The sequence below is a fragment of the Numenius arquata genome, chromosome 18, assembly GCF_964106895.1.
Source record: "Numenius arquata chromosome 18, bNumArq3.hap1.1, whole genome shotgun sequence".
Lineage (NCBI taxonomy): Eukaryota > Metazoa > Chordata > Aves > Charadriiformes > Scolopacidae > Numenius > Numenius arquata.
Genome location: NC_133593.1, coordinates 4,542,791 through 4,566,486, shown reverse-complemented (window position 1 = coordinate 4,566,486; position 23,696 = coordinate 4,542,791). Strand labels below are relative to the sequence as shown.

At 41.4% G+C, this 23,696-nt stretch overlaps 1 protein-coding gene across 2 annotated transcripts; it reads left to right on the top strand.

Annotated features, from left to right (window-relative positions):
* Positions 1-3,521: 3,521 nt before the first annotated feature.
* On the top strand, positions 3,522-7,080 carry IFT22 (intraflagellar transport 22). 2 transcript variants are annotated; one of them, XM_074160714.1, is made up of 5 exons: positions 3,522-3,587; positions 3,879-3,958; positions 4,081-4,170; positions 4,830-5,032; positions 5,975-7,080. In XM_074160714.1, exons 1-5 carry the CDS (start codon positions 3,549-3,551, stop codon positions 6,121-6,123), a joined length of 561 nt encoding a protein of 186 aa, XP_074016815.1. In that variant the 5' UTR covers positions 3,522-3,548; the 3' UTR covers positions 6,124-7,080. The 2 variants fall into 2 exon arrangements, with proteins under 2 accessions (XP_074016815.1, XP_074016816.1); XM_074160715.1 differs by lacking the exon at positions 4,081-4,170 and having other exon boundaries at positions 3,549-3,587; positions 5,975-7,077.
* The last annotated feature ends 16,616 nt before the right edge of the window (positions 7,081-23,696 follow it).

The following is a 23,696-nucleotide window of genomic DNA, read 5'->3' as shown; positions in this document are numbered from 1 at the left end:
AGCCACTAGGTGTTACTGTTGCTCCACAGAATGGGATCAGAGCAACCACTTTAGAATAAGCAAAGCAACCTCCATCAGAGACATGATCTGCAGTTGTACCTTAAGATTGAAACCATAGAAATTAAATCCTATTTCTGAATTCACATACTGTGACTCAAAAATTACAGCACCTTGGTGTGTTTTCTTGGGGGGTGTGTGGAGGTAGTCAGCTGCTCCTTGTGTTTTGTTTATACATTGCTGCATAAATGGAGCAAGTCAAATTCATCCCTTGGGAACTTCCGCTGACTTTGATGAAGGTACATAGGGAGAATTGGGCCACTTAAGGTGTCACTGAGTTCACGTCCACTGGTGAGGAAAATACATTGGCCTCCCTGCTTCCTTGGTGACCGGCCACAGCCTGCATGGACACTGAGAGGCATTTTAATTAATCCTAGATCTGCTGTCAGCCAGGTGGGTTCCTCAGGCAAGTCATTTATTCTTTCTCTGCTTTTGTTTCCCCATCTGTAAAATGGAAATAAAGATACTCATCTCCCCTAGGAAGGACTTTGAAACCACAGATAAATCAGAGCTGTAGTCCTTGACAATCTGTCGGCATGAACCAAGCAGCAGGTTTTGCATGAGCTTTTCCTATTGATTCCAGAATAGGTGTTTGGAGAAAGACTGAAATGAGTGCTTACCCCTCCTTAGTAGCCACTTTTAAGTGAAACAGACTCATGACAAAGAGCAGTGCTCCACTGCACTCCTGTCCATGCACCTTAATGTCCTGGTTGTGTTCAGTTCTTTTTCATAGCTCTACCAAAACTTTATCCAGAGGACAGCCACACTTCATCCAAACCTCCATCATTTACTTAATCAACTAGGCTTTGAACCTCAGAGACATATCCCTTCCCTGAGCTTCTTAAGCAACAAGCTTCCAGTTTACAACAATATTGATTTTCTCCTTAATTTTTAATAACAGGCTTCAGTGCAGAAAAATAGGTGTTTCTTCCTTTCAATTCTTGTATTCTATGCCTTAACCCCAAATGAACGAGTATAAATAGAGGATGTAATGCAGGTCTCTGCCTGTGCCCACTAGAAAGCTGTTTCTACACACACACAATAAATGTCATGCACCGTAAAACAAACAGTTAGAGCATTCATTCTCATGGTAAGCCTTGCCATGTGGTTGTACTTCTAACCCAGGCATTATTTTCACACACAACTTCATTTGAGTGCTCTAGGGTATGTTTTCCGAAGTTTGGAAACATTGTTACAATACATTAAAAAAAGTACCAGTACTGAGCCACAAAATCTTATGAAAGATTTTTTGAGTTGTTTTCATAGGAAAATTTTTATATGCCACATTAAATGAAATATAATGCAAACTTAAAATACTATTCGCCAAAAGCCTGAATGATTTGCAAGTGCTAAAGTATTATCTGGAAGGTGACTGGCACTACATTTTACTGCTGCTTCCAGTAAAACCTGTGGGCCTCTAACTTGGAGGCAAGGTCCTCTTATCTGCAGTTCAGGCAACAAGCATCACATGCCTTGATACAGCAATCAATATGTCTCAGTTTGAGTTCTCATAGACATTTCTGGAGTGAAGAACAGTTTTACTGAAATATTATTGATAGCCTGCAATTGCTTTTGGCTTTTGGAGGAAGGAGGAGGATCTGTCCACAGAGAATCATCTGGACATGATCATTTTTGCTTGCTACCAAAACATTATGGTGGAAAAACAGCCATCTAATAAATGCAAGACTTACAGACCATTACCAGTATTGTCTGGAAGTAGTTCACTTACTGCTGGAGTTTTCTCTCTGCTGGAGTCTAACAAAGGGTTTTAAATAAGTGAAACAAAATGGCCTTGCTGATTTTTACGCGTGTACTTTCAGCAAACAGTACCTCAGTAACTAACAGAACTGTACCTATACGCCTAAGGCAGATGCTGATAACATCAAATGTACTTGACTTAGATGCCTTTGAAAACATCACCCTAAGTGCCTTGGAAGCTTAATTCCCACTTTCTAAAGTGATTTCAAACCCTAAATCACATGGCTAAATCCAAAAATTGCAGCCTTAGTCAGCTGTGCTCTCCTTAGTCTTCAGTGGCTAATATAAACACACAAAGACCCTATCTGACACTTCATCTAAAAATTAATCCTAATTGCTTTCTGGGCAGCTGCACAAACAGATTTACCCAGTTTCAGTTACCTCTTACTCCTTTTTTCCCCCCTCTTCTGTGCTGCTGTCCACAATAGGACCCTTTATAACACATTTCTCTTCATGTGCTAGTGGTAGCTAATAACACATGCCAGCTAATAAGAGAGGCTGTCCTAATTCCTTCTCTCTGGGTCACCCTTTCTGTCTTTTCTTTGGAAGTTAGTAGGTCTGAAATGTGGGAAACGACATAGATGCAGAAAGGATTAACTACAAGTTGCCCCAGTTCATTTTGCGTTTTGTCCTGAACCACACATGGGTCTTCACAAGCAGAAAATACACACCCAGTCTGCTACAGCAGAATCAAATTCAGTGCTAGATGTAACTACTGTTTTTTCATTGTCTTTGTCCCACCAACCTGAAAATAAAGGGATTTCCAAAGTTCAAAATACTGTGTGAATGATGTGATGCCGCTGCCACACTGAACCATCCTAAGCTATCGCTATGTAAGGAGTGAAACAGCAAATAATAAACTTCCAGTGCGATAGCAAAGACTCTACCCCCTCAGTCAGAGCAGAGCAATTCTAGTTCACATTTATTAGTAGTACTAGTAATAAACATTTACATTATGGTAGCGCCTAGAGGCCCTATTTGAAAGCTTGTCTAAAACTGCTATTGTACCTGGGCACTAAACAGCTCTGAAGCAGCACATCTGTCTGCCAGATGTTTGGGGTTTTTTCTTTAGAAGCTGCAATTTAAAAAAGCCTCTTGCTTCCCCTAACAAGCCTTAATAAGAAGCTTCAAGAGCTGGCTTCATTGTCCATTCAAGTAGAATCTGGAGTTAAAATCGCAATGAAACCTGAGACAAGGACAGCACTTCTCAAGCTAGTGAGGGACACTAGAGCGGGATTTTTAAGTGCGATTTTTAAGTACCTGTTAGCCTGACTCTGCTTTCCAGAGGACAGAAAGGCCAAGGGGACACCTCTCCCCCAAAACAGGAGGATCTGCTCCCACAAAAGCCGGGGATCCCCTCAGAGCACACCGGTTCGAGTTTAAGGCCCTAGAGGCGCTGCAAACCCCACTGCGGGCAGCGTGCGGGAGCCCTGGGTGCGCACAAGGGCCCTACCCCGCCGCTGCCACACTGTCAGGAGGGTCTCCGGGGTAAACCCGCCACCGGGATACCCGGCCCGGCGGTCTGTGAGGAGCGGCGGGACAGCGGCCGGGCTGGGCGCCGCCTCACGGCGGCCGGGTCCGCGCGCGCACCGCTCCCCCCCTCACACAAGCACGTGACGAAGGCAAGGCCAATCGCAGCGCGCCCTTCCCCTGTTCCCCCCCACACACCCCGCCCTCGCCGCGCGGTCGCGTTGCTAAGCAACGGGCGGGCGGGAGGAGCTGCCTCCCCCGCCATGTTGAAGGCGAAGGTGCTGCTGGTGGGGCCCCGCGAGGTGAGCCCCCCCTCCCCGCCGCCGTCCCTCTGTCCTTCTCCCAGGCCCTATTTACGTCCGACCTCCCAAAGGCCCACCGTCCCTGCGGCCTGCCTCAGGCATCGCCGTGTAGAGGAGGCGGCTGTGGAGGCTGGGGGGGGTTCCCTAGGAGGGGAAGCGGGCGGGGGGCAGGCCCTCACGCACAGGGGCCTCAGCTGGAGGGAGAGCAGGGCGCTTGGATAAACGCCGTGCTCCTCTTTGTGGAGACACATTAAATTCCTATGGGTATCTTTCACTCCCGCTTTATGCCAGTCTGGAAAATCGGTGTTGGCAAACTTTGTTTCGGAGAGCACAGAAGGGATTGGCAGCTACAGCCCGACGCAAGGCGTAAGGTGAGCAAAACCTCCTGGCGTGCTGACTGAACCAACACCCTGACAATTGTCTGCCCCTCAGAAAGTCCCGCTTTCCGGCTGTGGTGTGCGACAACACATTGTATATCTGCTCATTTTCACAGGATCCTGGAGTATGAGAAGCCAAACTTGAACGGTAACAGCAAGGGAGCTGGGTGTCGATTTGAACTGTGGGATTGCAGTGGTGATCAAAAGTAAGCCAGCATCGTTAGTTCCTCCAGGCTACTTAATTCATAATAGTTCTGTCTGCAAAAAATATTCATACTTAAGGCCTAAACCCAATGATCTTTTTGAGATAAGGAGTATTCCCGCCTCTTTACCCCATTTTATTTTTTTTATAGTTTCTGCTATAAAGCATCTGATACCAGGTACACTCTGCCATGATCCCAGCTGACAATGAACTTCATTTTGGATAAGGACTGAGTGTAACAGTAAAGTCCACAGCTCTTAGAATGAAATTACAGGTACAGGAGACAGAGGCCCAGTCTGTAATTGCCTTTATCTCCTTGAAGTATTATGTGAGTGGAGTTCAAACAATGTATATATATGATTTAGGCCTTAATTCCAAAAGATGCAATTGCGAACTGGACAGATGAATTTTTAGGGAAAAAGTTTAAGTAAGTGTTTAACCAAATACTACATCATCATCAGATCACGGAACCAAGTAACATAATAGGTAAGTCAAAATATTTGGAATATGATATATCACTGTCAAGATTACTGATGTTGTAATAATGAAAAAGTACTGAAATGTATTCTTGAGGAGGGAAGAACAAACCTTGAGGATGTCTGAGTGCACGTTTTTGTTTTCCAGCTATCAATCTTACTATTTTCCACACACCTGTTTTTCAAGGTTTGAAACATGCTGGCCAGCTCTGATGAAGGACTCTCATGGCGTAATAATAATCTTCAATCCTGAGCTTCCCAGTCACCTGAAAGAAATTGAAATGTGGTACTCCTGTTTCGTGCAGCAACAGCCACTGCTTGATAGTCAGTGTCTCCTCGTTGCACATCACAAGCCGGGCAGTGCAGGGGACACAGAAAATCTATCCTTGGGTAAGAAGATGGAAAACTTTAACTCAAGAGTTTTTTATTGATCTATTTATCTTTAAAATTGTTCATACCTCATGGCTTGCATTTTTCAAATCTGGCAGATTTTTAAATCTGCCAATCAAAGGATACTAGAGTGCTTTGCAAAACCAGAAAGAATTAATTTCAAAGATCATCTAGAAGGTGAGCAATAGTCCTATTTCAGAAAAGGGAAAGTAAAGGCAAGAAAAGTTTGAGTGTCTTCTCTAAGGTCACACAGTGAGTGTGTAGCTGAGACAGGAATTAGAACTCCTGATGTCTGTAGCCATATATCATCATTAGTAGTTTGTTTCTTATGTTGAATTTTATCTTTTGTTACCTGAAAATTTTGAGGCTATTTAAGCCTGCATTTTATCGATCAAAAGAATAGGAGCCCTTTGAAATAAAAGGCTAATGAACTTCCTCTTAAAATTAGTAATAGGTACCTTATATACTGCAAAATTATTTGTGGCTGTTTATACAAATGTCTATACACACTCCCTCTGGGCAACCTGTTCCAGTGTTCAAACAAATACATATTCATTGTAAGTATTAATGTTGTAATACATATTTAACATAACAATATTGTTCTATAATTTTGAAGTAATCAGTCATATCACTTCAATAGTAAAATTGCAATTCAGTGCTGAATTGCTTGATTCTGCCTAACTGAATGTGTGACCAAACCCAATACTTTAAGCCTTAATAATAATGTTTGAATAATTAAATCTAGCACTGAGTTGTGTTTGTTTGTAATGCTAACAAGCTATGATGCGTTTCTTCTTCATGTGTTAGATGTTACTTGGGGTATCAGATGTTGGAAGCTACTGAATTCCAACTGACTTCACCACGAGCTATCCCATGACCTTGATTGTGAATGTTTCTTTTATAAAAGGAATATACCTAATTATTTTTTATTTACCTTCAAAGCTTACCCGCTGAACAAGCTAAAACTAATACATTCTAACTTAGAAGATGATCCTGAAGATGTCCGCATGGAATTTATGAAATACTTCAAAAGTATTATCACCTTCATAAATGAGAGCAGAGAGAGGGAAGAAATGTCAATTATCTCATAACATCAAAAGAAGTACTGAATAGGGAAGAAAAAGGATTAGTTTCCCTTTGTAAGCTATACTAGCCTGCGAACAGGTCCTCACAACGAGAATTTGCTAGCCTATAAACACTCCAGAGAAAATAATGGACAAGTTATGACCTAACCAGAAAAAAACAAGTGCTGACATCAGATGAACTGTGGTGCCATAGAGATGGAGGCATATCCAGGAATTTGGGTAGATTTAGCTGCACTCTGGTTTCATTTGGCATCAGAGGTACAGAAAGGTATTGGTTAGTATGTTAGTGTGGACCAAAAGATAAAAAGGTATCGGTCATCCTTCACTTCAGAATCCCTTTCCATAGAGATGCTAAGAGAAGAAAGCCTGACGGAACATAGGATTTGTGGAGTTCTGTTGAAGCATCCGAGTAAAGTGCTTATGTTCCCTGTGTTCCTGGAAGAGTTACGCTTTTGGAAGTCAGTACAAACTGATTGGAATAGAAATCTGAGAAGTAGTCGTGGTGTGGAATCCACATTTTCATGTTCCAAGTTCTCCGTATCTTTCTGTCCAGCATCTGAAGAGAGCACATTGCATAGCTATTGCCTTGGCAACACAGAGCAGGCTGCAGTCTTTCTCAGGACTAGGTTTTTCTTCTGTTCCAACAAAATCAACATGTTAGAGGACAATGTTTAGGTCTCTCTGGGAGGAAAAGAATTGAAATCTCAGTGTAGTGCAATACTTTGACCCATGTTGGGAGCTCCAATAGAGGAAAAAAAAAAGTCTTGCATTCTCCAGAGGAGGAAAAGCTGTTTTGAAACTTGTATCAACTGTTCCCTGTTGCATTGAAATAAGTGGTTTCATAGATAATTTACTTTCAGATTTGTTTGGTTTGCACTCATCCCTGTTCTTAGTGTGTTTTGCTGTGGAAGACACTTCTTTTGTAACACGCAGTATTAAGGCAATAAAAACACTTTTAAATGCATCCTTTTTGTTCTTAACAGGAAAGTTAATTATGGTTTTGTGGTCTTCTTATCACCTTGTTTAATTTTTAGTAAGGAAAACAGTGATAAATTTGTAGTACATTTCACGCTAATTAGCTCCAACGAGAGATGTTTATAAAAACTTGTCACTGACCCAAATAGCCAAAGAAATAAGGAATGAAAAACAGAAGCATGTATCCGTACTGACACGTGCTCCTTTTTTTCAGAAGATAATTTAAAGGAGAGAGGGACTGGGAGCAGGAACTGCAGCAATCCTTGAGAAGCATCCGATTTCCCCTTGTACTGCAGCTCACCTTGTGAAGTCTGAGCTCAATGGCTTGTCAGAACTTTGTCTGAATTGTCTAAATTTTACAGGTTTTGTTTCATTACATAGTCATGCCATACAGCTGCATTTGAGCTGCAGCTGGTTCAAAAATATATATATTAAAACAGCCTCGTCCTCTCACCAACATTGTCTTTTAGTAAACATTCTTTATAGAAGGTATGTTATAAAACAGGTCTATTTTAGCTAAGACAACAGGAGTGGTAGCTTCTTGGGTTTTTCAGTGATGTAGGTTAGTTAGTCTACTATTTTTAGTATTTTCATAGCCTGTCCTTGAGCAAATACTATGTTTACCAAGATGACAGGAAGAGATGCCTCAAAAATCTGCCCAGCTGTTTACACATCTTTCTCCTGGCCTTCAAGCAGGGCTGTCTCCAGGGTTTGCTCCAGGAAGCCTCCATGAGAGCAGAGAGTGGTCAGGGTGGGCTGTGCTGTCACGGGCTGCTGGCAGCAGCGGCTCAGGTCTTCTCCCGGCCTCCTCTAAGTGTTCACACGTCTCAAGGCAAAAAACTGGCACTCCCTTTTGTCAGTCCCCTTCCATGGGATTCATTGTAGTGGTGGAACAATCATTGGCTGTAGCAGCTCAAAATAAGTTAGTTTTATTGTTGTTTTCAGGTAGGAGAAAATTTTTCAAATTATTTTCATGAACTATTTGAAGCACTTCTACATCATCGTGCTTAAAATCAACAAAGACATTGCTAGCGTCTGAAAGCCTCTTCATCCCAGTTGCGTTTTGCACTTCCTCAGGTATTTTTGATTATTAAGCCCTTTTTATTTAAAATATGTGAGGTGAAAGATTAAAAGAGAATCTTAGAACAGTTCCCAGTTGTAAAGCTAATGGCTGCAAATAACAAACCACAGGGAGCTCGTCTTATACTTTAGAGAATTACAATTCCAAGGATGTGCTGGTTTGCTCAGGGTGGTGCCAGACGTGTGGCATGTGAAGTTGTGTGCACACACAAATAACCTGCCCTTTTCTGCTTTTAGGCGCTTGGTGCACTCACAATTCTCTGCCCCAGCTCCTCTTCGATGTCTGCTGGCTCCTCTTCTGCCATTAAAGCTAAAAGTTCTGCCCGGTTCTGAAAGGAAAAGAGAGGGAGGGACTGAAAGAAACCATCAGTGAGAGGAAGGACACCAGGAAAGAAAAAAGCAAAATATGCAGTAAGAGATGAAAAGAAAAGGTTGGAGGCGAATAGTGGGAGGTTGGCATTTCAACATCTACATTTTATTTATATGACTTTTGAAACAATCAGGCTTTATATGTTAGCAATCAGTGTCATAGGGTGGTCTATTGGAAAATTCACAGTCTAACTAGAGAACAAGTTTTTTACATGCTGCCTTAGATTATTTTTTCCTTGTTGCCAGCTGTGTGGTGCTGGAGCCAATTTTTAAAATATACTGCCTTAATAAATTCAGTTTTTCCCAACAGCAACATTGTGATACACACTGGCAAAGACTGGTGTGAAACTCACCAGGTATTTTATTTGGAATGTAAACCAGTGTTTGGGTGATTCCAGGGTTGAAAAGTCAGTGAACTCCCCTATTCATCACCTTGCTTCATATAAAATGTTAATGTCAATCTTACTTTAAACTCAAAAAAGGATGTAAGTGACAGGTATCTAAATACTGCAACACATTGTTCGTTAGAGAAGAAAAATACTGTTAGACAGAACCAAAGACAGATCCCTAGACTTGACTTTATATCATCCAGAAAGGTCATAGTGGAACATCATTCATAAAATCTAGCCAAGAGATTCATTTCTGTGACTGCTGAAGAGCAGAATAAATGCAGAGACCCATGCAAAATTAATCCTTAGTACTGGAGAAGATACAGAGATAGCATGTATTGAGAAGTCTCATTTATTAATGATTTATGAAACAGGTGAACAGAGACACCCGGTTAGAAGAGGGGTGTGAGAGTGCCAGGTGCCAGAGGAACATACGTTACGTCTCTGCCTCTGCCCTTTCCTGAGCTATCCAGAATTCTGCAGAGCTTCAACCAACGCCGCAGCACGGCGTTACCCAGACGGGGGGTGCGCAGTCCTATCTGCTTGAAGCGATGTGGTTAATAAATGACTGTTCTATAGCACTGTCCATGCTTGGGCTTGTGAGAGCAAAGAATTGCCCAGTAAAGGAAACTGGGAACGTGAGGTCATCAGCCACAAGTTATAGGGAAGTCAGTTGGCAAGCCACAGGTTTAATTAGGAGTAGGAACAGTTTAGGAGCAGAAGATAACAGCAAATTTGCAGCAAAAGCACTCTATTTCACACTTCCACACCGAGGACCTTACCACCATGCCTGGAAGTTTGGAAAGGCTTTTTGGATAACCTTTCCAAGAAGTGGAAGGGAAGGCAGAGAACCAGCAAGGTCTGTCACTTTCTCCAAACAAAGGCAGCCTTCTCTAGGTGTCCTCGGTCCCTTAGAATGAACAGTTTGTGTCCCCTTCTCATTCCGTCAGCAGCCACGTACCCCTAGACCCTCCTCTGTATGAACTGGGCACAAATGGGAAGTCTCCAAGTTCCCTGGCCCTTTCTTCTTGCTCCTTGTCCCTCCTGGAATTCAGTGGCTATTTATTCCAGTGGCTTTTCTGTGATCACTTGCGTTGTCATGGTTTGGGGAACTGAGGCCGGAATCAGGGACATAGAACATTTGAAATATGAATTAATACAAATACATTCAGCCTCCACAGTGCAGAATCCAAAGACTCCAGGACACACCAACTGTGCGGTGAGAAAACAACCTGTTACTTAAACACAAGTTATTCAGGTGCAACATTATTTTGTCACTTGGCACTAAGTATTGATAATCCTGACATCTTACAGCACTGTATTTAGGATGTACAGACAGTATTTTCAAAGTTTTATTGCCGTACAGCTACAAAAAGGTTTATGGCTATAGGTGAGCTCTACTCAAGTCCACACTCACCTCACATGAAAGTAGCAGGTACATCACTCTTTGGACAGCCACCTCTCTGGACAAAGAGTCAGCATGGAAATTTGATAGGGACCAGTTAGAATCAGAACAACTCTGCAGGGCCAGAAATAAAGAATTTTAAGACTTCAGGGTCATATATAGAAAGTCAATGGCTGTGGCTATCTTGCAGATTGGTGATTTAAGACATTTAAGCTCTTCAATTATAAAGCAGAGTTTGCTCAGGTTACCTCATACAAGCTGTTTTCTGCACACGCAGAACATTATGAAGCCAATAACTACTTGTGATGATGAAAACAGTTACAGGCACTGCAATCCAGATGTGTGGCTTCCAGGGTAAAAATCATACTTGTTTACAACCAAACTTTGGGAGTAGCAGCAAAGCCGAATGAAATACATTTGGACCTTACCAAAAAAATGCAGCTTTCAAGTCATATATTTTGAAGGCCAGGCCTTTGGTCTCAGTTGCTCTCAGCAGTATTGTTCTAATGGACACAATAGACATAAGAAACCCTGTGTTTCTATTTCTATTCTTGAACTGCCAAGTGACTACGAGGAAGTCACGTAGGCCACCACATTTAAGAGTGCCCATCCATGCTAGTTTTTGCATGCTCAGTTTAAAATATGTAGGGTGCTGATGTGCAGACACTTTAGGAAGCAACTTCTAGAAAGTATCCAGGACCTCTTACAATCAGATCTCAAACCACTCAATTCTCAAGAGCAGCGCCTTGCTCTTGAGATCAGTTGTGAGTATTTCCTCTTGCCACTTCTCCAGTGGAATACCTCACTGGTGGAACACGTCAGTGGTGCAGCAAAGATTCCCCAACAGATCAATTTACCTTGATGAGAAGTTGCCTTTCCCGAGATGCCAGAAACACTCTAACAGCAGCTCACGTAGCTTTAGTCAGCGCTCCTCACGCGCACACAGACACTGTCGCACTTGTGAATAAAAGATACCATTTACTACTACTCCAGGCAGTTCAGGGGGTAATTCCCGTGTGCGAAACAGGCCCGTCGTTAGTTCCTGGCTGAAGAAGAAGGAAACAATTGTATGAGAAGAGTTTGTTTTTTTCACTGTAGTGACAAAGAGAGAGAGGGGGCACATGCTTGATTTCTGCAAATATATCACAAAGAAAGAAAATTGACTGTATTTACCTGGACATAGATAACAGGAGCAATCATCACAGCGGGGATGCTGTTGCTAAAAGGCTGGCCCATTCTAAGTTATGCAGGTCTAAATATAAAGCACTTTCTTATCATCTGCTCCTTTTGCTTATTCTCCTCCTGCCTTGAATTGTAAGAGGAAATAATTTGACCTTGAACACAAGGTGACCTGATATTTATGCTCTTTTTTTTTTTTTCCATGAAAGAGACAAAAACCAGGAGAAACCTAATATTCAGGCTCACATTCTATTTGTATATAATCTAAACTAAAACACAGCTTTGGTGCAGTAATAGATGTGAAGAAACTAGTCAGTAATAACTCTAGTCTGGAAACTGAAGAAGGTTTCTAAGAGAGCTGAAAAACCAACTTGGTTTCAGTACAGTGCTTAATTAATAGTTTGTGATGGAGTGTCACTGGACTTGATCTTTCTAGTCCCTCTCTTATGAAAACAAGAGACTTATTTCTTTTTTATTCAGGCAGGTATTTTTTATTTATGTAGTTATTTTCTACGGAGGTGCCAGTGAACCAGAACGTCAGCTCCAAACTTCCTCGAACTTTGAGAACCTTGGATTCTGATTCATACTCTCCAGCTGGAGATTCATACTGTCCAGCTGGACATAGGTTGTATTTATACATATGCAGAGGAAGTAAAACAACTTTGTCAGCAACAGAAGAAAGGTAATGGTCATTTTCGCACGTGAATCTCACTTTAGAGAATACTGTCTGAGGATGAGCACTGGGTTTTGCTTGCGTAACTCTCAGACAGAAACAAAAAAAATGCCATATGTTTTGCTGGGTTCCATTGTTTCTTCCTCCCTTTGTAAGGAAATGAAAGCCTGCTTCTCTACTAGTTCCATGAAATCTATCTGAATCCTGGTAACATGTCTCTGAGAATTTGCTCAGAGGGAATAATAGACAAGGGTACACCCTCCATTGCTATGTTACTGTTCCATGAGTTCCAGACAAAAGCATTTATTGTGGTTTGGCAGCAACCATCTATTCCTAAAACCCTGAGACTGCATTGTTCTTTACTTGTCAAAAGCTGATTTAGTACCTACAGTCACAGATTGCAGGGTTCATCTTTTTAGGAAGGATCTTCAAGCTTTCTAGACTGCTGGGGTCACCTCTCGCAGCCAGTAAGACCACTTGGAGGAGTCACACCAAAGTTGACTGGGAAGACCAAGCCCTCAAAGAAGCAAAAGGTCTGCACTGCAATGAATATTCCAGGATTTTCATTCTGACCTAGGTTAAATGGTAATTCTCCAGAAACTGAGCAACCAACTGCCAGGCCCATAATAATAACTCTGAATCATTAAATAAAGATACATCTTAGGGAAAAATATTGTTAAGGCCCCAAAATTGTTTTGCTGTGTTTGGAATTCTAATAATGGTAGGGAAATTTGACTGGAACTCCTAATGATACAAAGATCTTGTGATCCTATCTGTAGCTAAGATAATGACCCTGGGACCTAAACAAAGCTATTAGGAGGCCCTTCTTCTGCTTGGAATGGTGTATCTTTACTTTTAAAGCAGATCATTAAAAGTAATATCTAATGAAAACGCCATCTGTTTTCCATTAAGCATACACTTGACTTTTTTTTCTTTTTTTTTTTTTCTTTTTTTTTTCCCTAAGGTTGCATGAAGCTTTGCAGTACACAATGCTGACACCTTCACAACGTAACAGGACAAGCCAACCCTTGATGCATCTCCTTTGTCCAGGGAAGTTAAATATTGGGGCATATCTGGGGCATATCTGGATCTATTAACATAAAGCTGAACTTTTGGACCTTTAATTTCTTTCATATTCAGGAACTGGAAAGAGATGTACAAATATGGTAGTGGTGTAATAAATCTTAGAGGTCCCACAGACCTGCACAGGTCTGAGTCTGCAGACTATAAAGGTTATTTTACAAAACATTAGCAAAAAAAGCTAAAAGTTGACACTCTGTGCTCCCTTCTCAGCTGAATGGGAATTTCTGTGTCCTGTTAAGACACAGGGTCTATCACACAAAGTTAGGCAGTTGTATCCCTACAGACGCTCCTACAGTTTTCTATAACATGAACCCACAGAAGCCACATAGATACACATACAGTTTCCATTACTAAATAATCATTTGCCAGTCCCAGAAAAACCTAGTAGTATTAGATAAACAAACACTTCATGCTAAGTGCTGTTGAAGTCGTTTCCAACAGACTTGTGTCTTAAGGATTTACCGGTGTAGATTTTCTATCCTCTTAATGAGACTTCCTCCCTTATTCTCTATACAGAATGGCTACCTATAGTAATGAATTTTTTAGGAATTTCATAACTTTGAGACTTCTCTCATTCTATCAGATGTGGTTGAAAATGGTCAATGGCTTAAGAAGGGAAAGGTGAGATAAACAAGCTGAGAACCAGGCAGACTCTATGTTCTTATAGCCAGGGTAACAATCAAGGTTGAGTATGAAGGTGGAATAACACGGCAAAGAGATCACTAACAGCACTTGTGTGGTGAGCAGGAATGCGTGTGTGCTTCTGTTCTGGTGAACATGAGCACATGCTATGTGGCTGTGGATTGCCCTTCGTTACATCGTTTGTTAAAGTTTAATATTCCAAAGAAATGAGTCGGGACATTCATCCCCAACCATCTGCAGTTCTTGTTAGACTCTTGAGACTCCATCTGACTTCCTTTTTCTTTTACACCCAGACACCACTGGCCAATAATCCACCATCCTGCCAGTTAACAAAGACTTGGAAGACTTTAGCACAAGTTCCAGACTGTGTCTGGCTTCCTTTTGTCAGTCCTGAAAGGGGCCAGAAAACAGGAAAGATCCCTCCCAATCTTAATCTGCCAGAGTGTGGGGAGATTCCTGGGTGATGGCCGCCTGCCACACACACCCTTGCAGACCCCTGGGACAGGGTGAGGCTCAGAGGAGGAAGGGGACCAGTGTGGAAGATGATGAGTTTAGCCAGATTCCACTCCAGTTATCTTTGGCTGCTGATATGTTTTCTTGGGGACCAGCATAAGCATTGTTCAGAAATCACTCACATCTAAAGAATCTGAAGCAGCGTCCAAGCGTGGCTGCTTAGGACCGGCATGTGGGTCACTTCAATGTACAGACACTGGTTCCAAGGTCTCCTAAAGGAAAAGCTCCACAGTCCCAAAATTGGGGTTTAAACTTTCCATCGCCATCTTTCTTAGGACCTTCCAGAGATCCAACTCAGATTCAAGGGCTTAATCTGCCATTATAAAAATATAATGAAGAAATCTGGCTACTTCGCAACAGAAGAGTGAGCTCTGATCTCTCGCTCTTGTTCTTTTTCCACATGACAGCTCCTCTTTAACCATAAACAGATGCCACCTTCTACTTTGGCACAAGTGAAGCTGAACACATCAGATTTTGTCTGATCTACTCCCTACCTTCTTGTCTCATCTGCTTCTTCTACCTCTTGGATTACTGCCCTCCCTCTTCATGCTTTTCATTTTTAAATTAATTGTTCATTTACATGAAGCATACTAAATTAACCTCACAGAAGATTAAAGATAGTGAGAGAGACTTCCAGAGTTGTTTTACACGTCTGTTCTCAAGATGTAAGCAGAAAATTGGATAGGTGTCATTTTCCGTTACTCTTTGTAAGTTAAAATGTATCACGGAGAAAAGAAGCACTTTTAATTTTTTAATTTTTTTTTTCTTAAATCTTGCTGATGTTTTTTAATAGCCATAAAACCTTTCTTAATTGAGAGGAACCAAAAATTACATTTCCAATGTGAAAAATAAGCTGAGAGTTTAAATGGCTAGTAGGGTCATTCATCAGAGAGATGATGATAAGGTTAATCAGACATGTTATACGAGTAAAATGAATAAAATCAAGATGGAATTTTATTGTCATTGAAAAGGACATGAAAGAAAAATTAGCTCTGCTGAAGGTATAGACCCCTGACCCTTCACGTGAAACGCGAGAAAGCTCACAGTTTCCCAGGTCAGGCCCCAAGAAACCCCTGTCAAACCACAGGAAGCCTTGACTGGATGTTTTCAACATCTGAAAGACCAACATCGAAGGAACAGGGAAAGACTTCAGGCTCTTATTTAGCACAAACAAGATAAAATGGCTACGATTTCCTCACTTTCTTCATGTTATCTTTAATTTTGCTATGACCCCTTAGGCTGTGCAACAGATCATTGCTGCTGACCTTCCCAGCACCCTTGAGCAGTTTCTCAAATTATCTACGATCCACAGGAACTTTCTCTTTGCTTAATGTGACATATCGTGAAAAATGCATGAAGAATTTGCTCTAAACAGCTGAAGTATGAGGGAAATAAGTGAAGGGCTGGCTATGAACACTAACTCCTGCCTCCTTTACCGGACTTGACACAGCAGAACACGTGCACAGTCTCAGGTTAGTTAGATGGTGTAGAAAAGAACTAAGCAACCTAAGGGACATTCCTGGAACAAGACCAAACATGCATTAATTGACAATGGAAATTAGAAGGTTTCTTCTTATCAAAAAAAGGAAATTGTGGAGCAAATGCCCAACTAAAGTAGGAAACTGGGAGGATAGGAAAGACGACAAGGAAGAAAGAACATATTTTTGAAGAGCACAATCTGTTTATGAAAAAGAGTGGGGCCTTGACTCACTGCAGAAGCAGAAGACCGGACTCAGAAACCCAAAAGGTCTCTTTCAATTCTAGGTTTCCTTTCTTCTTTTCCAAATCAGAACTGGGGAGGTCTAATTCTAAAGGAAAAACAGTATGTTCTTTCTCTGCACTTGCTTGTGCAAACACGTCAGGTAAAATGCATGTCACCTCTTTCCTGTGCTCCAGCAAGGACAATAAAAACCCAATAAAATCTTTTGTGGGGCCCATAACAAGTATAAATTAATGATGTTTTAATTCTATTCAATGTGGCAAAATATTCCCATATTTCATACAGCTTTACAAATAAATCATATCTTGTATGATTGATCACAAATAAACAGAATGGAATTAAGCAGGTAATATACAAGGACAAAATATTAAAAATTTGATTCTTACCTTTGAGACCTTTCTCACTTGAAAATGAGACTCGTGTTCATGTTTGTTTACATGAGTTGGCCCCAAATACTTTGGAACTGGTTCATAATTCCCACTCAAACTTGACATACTTGAGATACTTAATTCCTGCAAGCTTTATGAAAGTAGATGGCCAAGTAAGGAAGTCAGATTATTCATCTGTCATTGAAGAAACAGGCTAAAATGAACTCAATCCCCATTAAACATCAGAGAATCCATGCCGAAACACAATCCAAGATATAAATCCATAGGAAAAAAGACTTCACTGTTTGCAGAACTACTTGTATTGAATGAGATCACAGAGAGATAACATCAGTATGACAGAATCTAATCACCACTCAACAAACATTTTGGAAACAAGTCAGCAACCACATCTGCTTCAACAGAACCAGAGCCTCATGTGACAGGAAGCTTATTAGAGACCCTGTCTCTCATTATTTTGTTTTTGCTTATAACTTCCCAGCATGAATATTCAATATTGCAAAATAAAGCAGTTTCCTTCACAGACCGTCCAGAATGGAGAAAGAAATTGGGCCAGACATTCCAGATCCTGAAGAAATTGGTGCCTGTGGAGCTATGGATTTCTACCAGCAAAACATCTGGCACAAAATAACATTAAACATGAATAAGTTGCTCCTCTTTCCTCTTACCATTGGTGTGAGGCAAGAATAACTCCACGGAAGTTTGCTTGATGTATCAAGCCTGAAAACAAGACAAAAGAAAATAAAATCAGCCCTTTAAACATAGCAAGACATCATAAAGGAATGTAACTCATAGTTGCTTCACAATATTCTGAATACAATTTAAGGATTCCCATATGATGCTCCTTCATGGCTTGGTTCATAGCTCCAGGAGTTGGAGCCTCTGCACAGGTAAATTTGGGCGATTTGCGACACCACTCACCTGAAAATCTGCCCAGGAGCGGAGCCAAGCATCCTCATTCCCAGGAAGGGTAATGGGAGCTCTGTACGCTCAGCCTGTCTTAGGGGAAACACTTCCTTAAGTGAAAGGAGTTAATGTCAAACACCTCTAAATTAGGTGTTCTGTACGCATCAGCCCTTGATTCACCTCTGCTGTCTCAGTTATTGAAGTGAAAAACCTCTGAGCCTGCCCTTCCCCACTGTGCCCACAGCGGAATGTGATTTGGAAGGCTGTGGCTGCGGATCTCTTAAGAATGGGCACTTCCATCTGTTGTATGGCATCAGTCAGACAACATGACAACAGCTCCCATTTCCCCTTCTCACTCTTCAACTCCACAGGACTTTTTCTTGCACATAAAGCAGGACCGGCAGTGGGATACTGCTCACTTCCCCTGGCAGGGAGGTCTTGCCTGGATATATCCACACTGGGTCCCCACGGAGGGCAGAGATGTTTTATACAGACAAAAACTCTCCAGCAGGGTTACACTCTGCAGACGCATCAGGCAGTATCTTCCCTAAGTCTCTGGATAACACTCTTTCTTCTTTCTCCATCACCTTGCGGACAGATAAAAAGCCTTTCAGGGAGATCAAGTCGGCGTTGCCATTTCAACCCCACAGATGCCAAAGTGATTTTTATACTCTTTCTGCTCAACTAATTGCCAAGCCTCAACAAAGGGACTTTAATGGGTTGCACCAGGCAATAAACCATCCTCTATTGGCTCTGGACACAGGGAAGCAAGAGAGGGAATGTAAAGCTGGAACAAAGCACAGACCCAGAGCAGGTCCAAATACTTGCAGAAACTGATTTATCCAAAGATTTGATACCAGATGTTCTATTCAGACAACTTTAACAGAGGTTCATAGAACATTAAATGTTTCTCCTGTTTTCAGTATTCAAACCACTCCATCTGGGCACTTCTGCCACAGGGCACAAACAAAACGGCGTAATATCAATCAAAGAAGTGAGTTCTGCTCTGCAAGTCCAATATAAAAAGCGTAAGAGCAAACACATGCTAAGCTGTTGCTGGGAACACTGAACACAACAGAGGAGCTGTCTTTGATTACAGCATTTCTAACTTATGCCAGCCCAACGTCTGATTTTAGGGAGGATATATTAGTGATATGGTACTAGTGATAGGATAAGAAGAATTACTACTTATTGCACACTTCTGTGCAAAATCTTTTTCCAAATCATTTTCCTTCTTGAAACCCAGGACTGCCTATGTTTGTCAAGCAATACAATGCCATTGAGACTGGGCAGTGGCAGCTGAAGTCACTTCTCCCTTATTTTCTCAGCCACCGGTGCAACTTCCTAGCCTCTTATTGCTGATTCCACCCTGCAAAGGGGAAGGATCACAGGATAAGGATCTGGCCCAGTTTTCTCTCTCTGCCGTAGCTCCTTCCCTTCATGGATTTAGTTTGCATACTTTTCTTGACCAGCCCTGCCTATTGCCCCCTCCACTTCTTCCTGCTTGTGTCTTGCTCTGTCAATCATCAATAATTTCAATTCAGAATACAGTTATTCTTTAAAAGACGTGATCTTCCAGGTCGTCTCATGTCTTCCTGAAATGCTGACAACTTTGCCAATCTTCCCTTCGAAGTTCCTTCTATAGTTGACTGTAGCCTCTTTTTATGTAGATCATCACCAGCCCCACCGGGTGTAGCTGGACTATGAGATGCGCAGCAATGCCTTTGTATCGATGCCATTGGGTTTTTCTGTATTTACTCTGATTAGACGCTGGATGGTGCTCTTTGCATTTTCATGCCAGCAAAAGCACTTTCAAAGCCAGCAAGCTCCCTCTTCTCAGGAGAATTGTAAAAATTCCCCAGGGTCAGATCCAGTTACATGTCTAAGCTTCTAAGTCCTATGGGAAGAGCATGTTCTGACTACACAGAATGTAACTGAAGCTGCAGGGGAAGAAGCTCAGCTAGGTAAGGATAAATGCCAAATAAAATGTCACTGCCTATTACACACAAATCCATCAAATAGTGGCTTTCACATTCCTCCTCAAATACTTTATTTGCTGATTGGTTCCTTACCAATGTTCCCCATAGCAACAAAAGAGATGTAAGTGACAAAGTGGGCTGAATGACATTACGTCTGCATATAAATGTAACTCGGGTTGTGCATGGAGGAGATGATCTGAAGGAGGTTAACAACATAACGTGAAACCTCCTGTGGTCTCAGAGAAGGGAGCTTCTTACTGCTGCACGAATGGTGAAAGAGTAAGGCAGGAAAGCGTAGCTCAGCAGCAAACATTTCAGAGAGAATCAAATTGAGTTTCTATAGAAAATGCGTTCATGTGATCTTTTTACCTGCGAAGAAATGTTCATTTGACAATAAATGTTTGTCCTAAGCTATTTTTCAAAGAAGGTCAGAAACTTCTTGATATTTTTAAAGGTGTGGCGAATAAGCATAGGAAACATACTTTATGGCAAAAAAAGCTATAGGGAGGTAGGAGATACATGTTCATTTCTTTCCCCCCTCTATTGCTGTCTTTTGTGTATCTCCAGGCAAATCAGGCTATCTCTCTAGGTCTTCCCACCCTGTAAATCTAAAATAATTTCTTCTCTTCTGGCTCTACTAAAAGACTCTTTCTCTGAAATGTGCTATAGAAACAGAAAATATTTTGTGTGTCTGCATCTAACAGACATAGCTCTGGAAAAGGCACTTTAGGAAAATAAAGAGGCAAACAGAGACACTGCTCTACCACCTAAGAGAAACTGGGGAAAATAGGCAATAAAAGGATTCGTAAGGATGGGATGGCACTGATAAGAAACAGTCGGACTATCTCAGTCTGCCCACTGACCTAAAATATGGGGTTTTAACTGGTATTAGCAAGTATTTGGGTTGGTTCACCACTGGACATACAGACACAGGCAGAGCCCTCAGAAAAGGCTCAGGAGTCACTCAAGAGTCCCACCTGGAGGAAGGCCTCAAGCTACGCTTTTGGAGCTTCCAGCAGTCCTACCTGGATTAAACTGTTCAGAAGGGTGGGCTTGTTCAGCTGAAGGATTTGCACAGATTTGGTGATCCTCTGAAATCCTACGGCATCTCTTCAGCTGCCTGGTCCACTGTTTACACAGAGACTGCTCAGTCATCTTGAGTATCATGTTCTTCTAAATATCTCCAAAGACAGTTCTGAAAGGGACATACTGAGAGTTAACAGTTGGATTAATAAAACACTCCAAAATGAGCACTGCTGTTGAAGTCTTAACATGGAAGTCTTTTGGCTACACCATTTAATACAACACACATGGGACAATGAATTTTGCAGTACTTGCAACACTCCCTCCTTCTCTTGGCAAATGGGCATTGCAATCATTAGAATTTATGGGCTATCTGATCTGCTTATGCCTCAGAGGAAGAAAATGGGATAAATGGCCCAGTCCTGCAAATCTGATATGACTCACCTTATTGATGTTAATGAACTGGTCTTCTCAAGATTTGGGAGTTGAATGCATGAGATGCTACTGCTAATGTGGTCTGTTGTTTTGAAAAATACTCCTACATGCAATACTTATAAGCAAAACTGCCTCAAAAAGCAGAACCCCCTATTGTTATTTTAGGTTTTTTAAAGAAAAGTATTATCTCATGAACAGAGTGAAAAACAAGAGAGTTGTCTCTGGGGTCCCACTAGCCTTGTTGTCCCTGCTGCTGGATCCAGTTGGGCTTTGCTGGGTGAGGTCTGATGAACTGACATGGGTCCTGCTGGTGCCTATTCTCAGCACCATCCTACACTCCACCCTCTGCACTTCAGTACAGCGGTTACCCCTAACACAAAGGCAGAGCAGGCTACAGGGCACTTTAAACCACTATGGGAAGGTTTGCCAGAATATTTGCTGAACCCCTTTGCATCCTTCTCTGGGTGTCTGTAGACAGATGCAGATAATGTTGTTAATACAGGTATGGTGAGTCTGAATGGGTTATGGCATATTTTTATAACTTCCAATGAAGGAGTGTGTAAGGACAAAGCAGTGTTGGTTTTGTGCCTCCCTGCAATGACAATTCTAATGAAGAATTGCTGAGCAAGGTTACCGAAAAAACTATGACCTTAGTATGTCCTTTGTTCTGCATACAGAATGAGGTTCTGATTCCTTGGTTATTTTGCAGTAAGAAAAATTGTTTAGTTTCATGGTACATCACAATATTCAATGAGCTTGCCCCTTGGGAACCCAGAGAGCTTTCAAATCTTAATATAGACATCTTTCAAATGAGATCATTAATGTGCATACATCTAGATTTAGGGCCAATGCAAGCACTTCGATTTTTGCCTGCCAAATTTTCGGTTTTGGCTTCATTTGCTTCCCATATATTCAAAGAACTGTACCACATGGAATCCTTTAAACAATAGATGGGATAACATAATTTTTCAATTGCTCTTGAAAAGGTTTTTTAACCACATAAACTATTCCAGGGTTCGCTAAGAAGTTACCACTGCAAATAATGTAATTGTTCCAGACTGAATTCCTTGCATTCCAGAATAACTTTTGAAGCAAAGAGCATGACTGGTTTGGGATTTTTAACCAACCTCTTTATGGTAATACTTAGATGAATGTAAATTTTCTCCAAAAGCTTTGCATTAAAAAGAAAAGACCAAAGCCTAAAAACACTCGTATCTGCAGAACATACTTAATGCTAATGACCCATCAATCTCAACAAAAGGAAAATAAATGTTTAAACATTCAGAAACTGAACACTTCTTTATTTTAAACAAATAAAAAAGTGAGAAAAACAGTAGACAAACTCTGGCAAACCTAGAATTATATGAAGTACAAGCAATAAATTCTGTTTTTCCTCTTCTCTCTTGCTAGAAGAACAAATCTGTTACTTGCCTTTTGAATGAACCCGAGGCTTGCTCCGTGAGCAGCTGAGTCCCTCCTTAAAGATGTCTGCGACTTCTGTTTCCCAGGGCTTCGCCTGAAGTTAAGAACACACAATTTTTTCTGGTAATATGTTTACTCTCCACATTCAAACCATTCTTGTTGCATTAATCTAAAGACAATGTCATTTCATGGTTTGCCCAATGAAAGAGACTGTTCCCAAAATCTTCACTGTGTAACACCTACAGGTAGCGATCTGGGATAGCTGAGCTGTCGCTCATCAGTTCTACTGCTCAAGTTCTATTTGCTCAGGCAGAGGGTCCTCAGTTCTGCAATCTCCATCCCCTACCAGTGCAGTGGAGTCTTAGTCTTGGCAACCCACAAAGCCGCTTCCCAAATCTACCTTGTTACTCAGCTTTCTTGGATGAACCGCGTCAAACAGCGGGTGGTTTATGAGGTGAACTCCACTTGGGAGCGGGGCCTGTAATTCACTGCATACTCCTATCATATGGGGCACAACAGAATCAAACTTCTTTGTGGCCAGTAGGCCAGTAAAGCAACATAAATGGGAAACAGCACACTTCAGAGGGTGTTTTTGATCTCCATTTTGATTCTGTGCTACAGGCCAGCTTCTCATTTCCCACACATCAGCCTGTCTCCTCTGAATTCACACCAGATGTAGACTTGGCCTTGCAAGTCCAGAACTTATCTCTTTAAAGACTCTGTTTTTTGTAGAATCAGCTTAGCTGTTGTATAAAACAATAGTATCTTGTACTATTCAAAACTAAAGGAATCAGCACTGCATTTTATTAGCCTCACTTCCTATGAATACAAAGCTTTTGTGATCACTCTCTCCATCGATCTGATCACAGCCCTGGCCCCTCTGATCATGCACACGAAGGATCTTGCTGGAGTGAGCAGTGGTTTCCCCCAGAGCTGTGTACTTTGCTACAAGAGGTACTACGATGTAGGTAATTCCATCTTGTCCTGACATGGAGTTGGGACGTAGCCAGGGTAACTCAACCAGAGTTAGGATCTGGGACTAGTTTCACAGATAAAGACTGTGATCATTACAGTCTTCAAAGCCTAATGAAAATAGACGCTTCAGTTGAGGTTAAATTGCCCCAATTAAAAAAAAAAAAAAAAAAAAAAAAAGAAGCAAAGCCACACAAAATCTTCCTACATGCTCAAAAAAAAGAAATAGGAAAAATTTCATTTGGAACTTGGGAGTGTTCATAAGCATTGAAATCAGCCAACCACAAGACAGATCTATTAGGAAAACAGATTTAATTAGCTCTTTTGCTATTTGTTTTATTTTCCTCAGGCAAAAAGAAAATACTTCTTCTCTCCTAGATGCATTATGCAAATTACTTCACTATGCTCTTTGCAAGCACTGCAAGCAA

Coding starts and splice junctions, on each gene's coding strand:
- IFT22 (XM_074160714.1), top strand. CDS start 3,549: ATGTTGAAGGCGAAGGTGCTGCTGGTGGGGCCCCGCGAG. Junction 3,959..4,080: donor AGCCCGACGCAAGGCGTAAG/GTGAGCAAAACC, acceptor TCATTTTCACAG/GATCCTGGAGTATGAGAAGC. Junction 5,033..5,974: donor CACAGAAAATCTATCCTTGG/GTAAGAAGATGG, acceptor TTACCTTCAAAG/CTTACCCGCTGAACAAGCTA.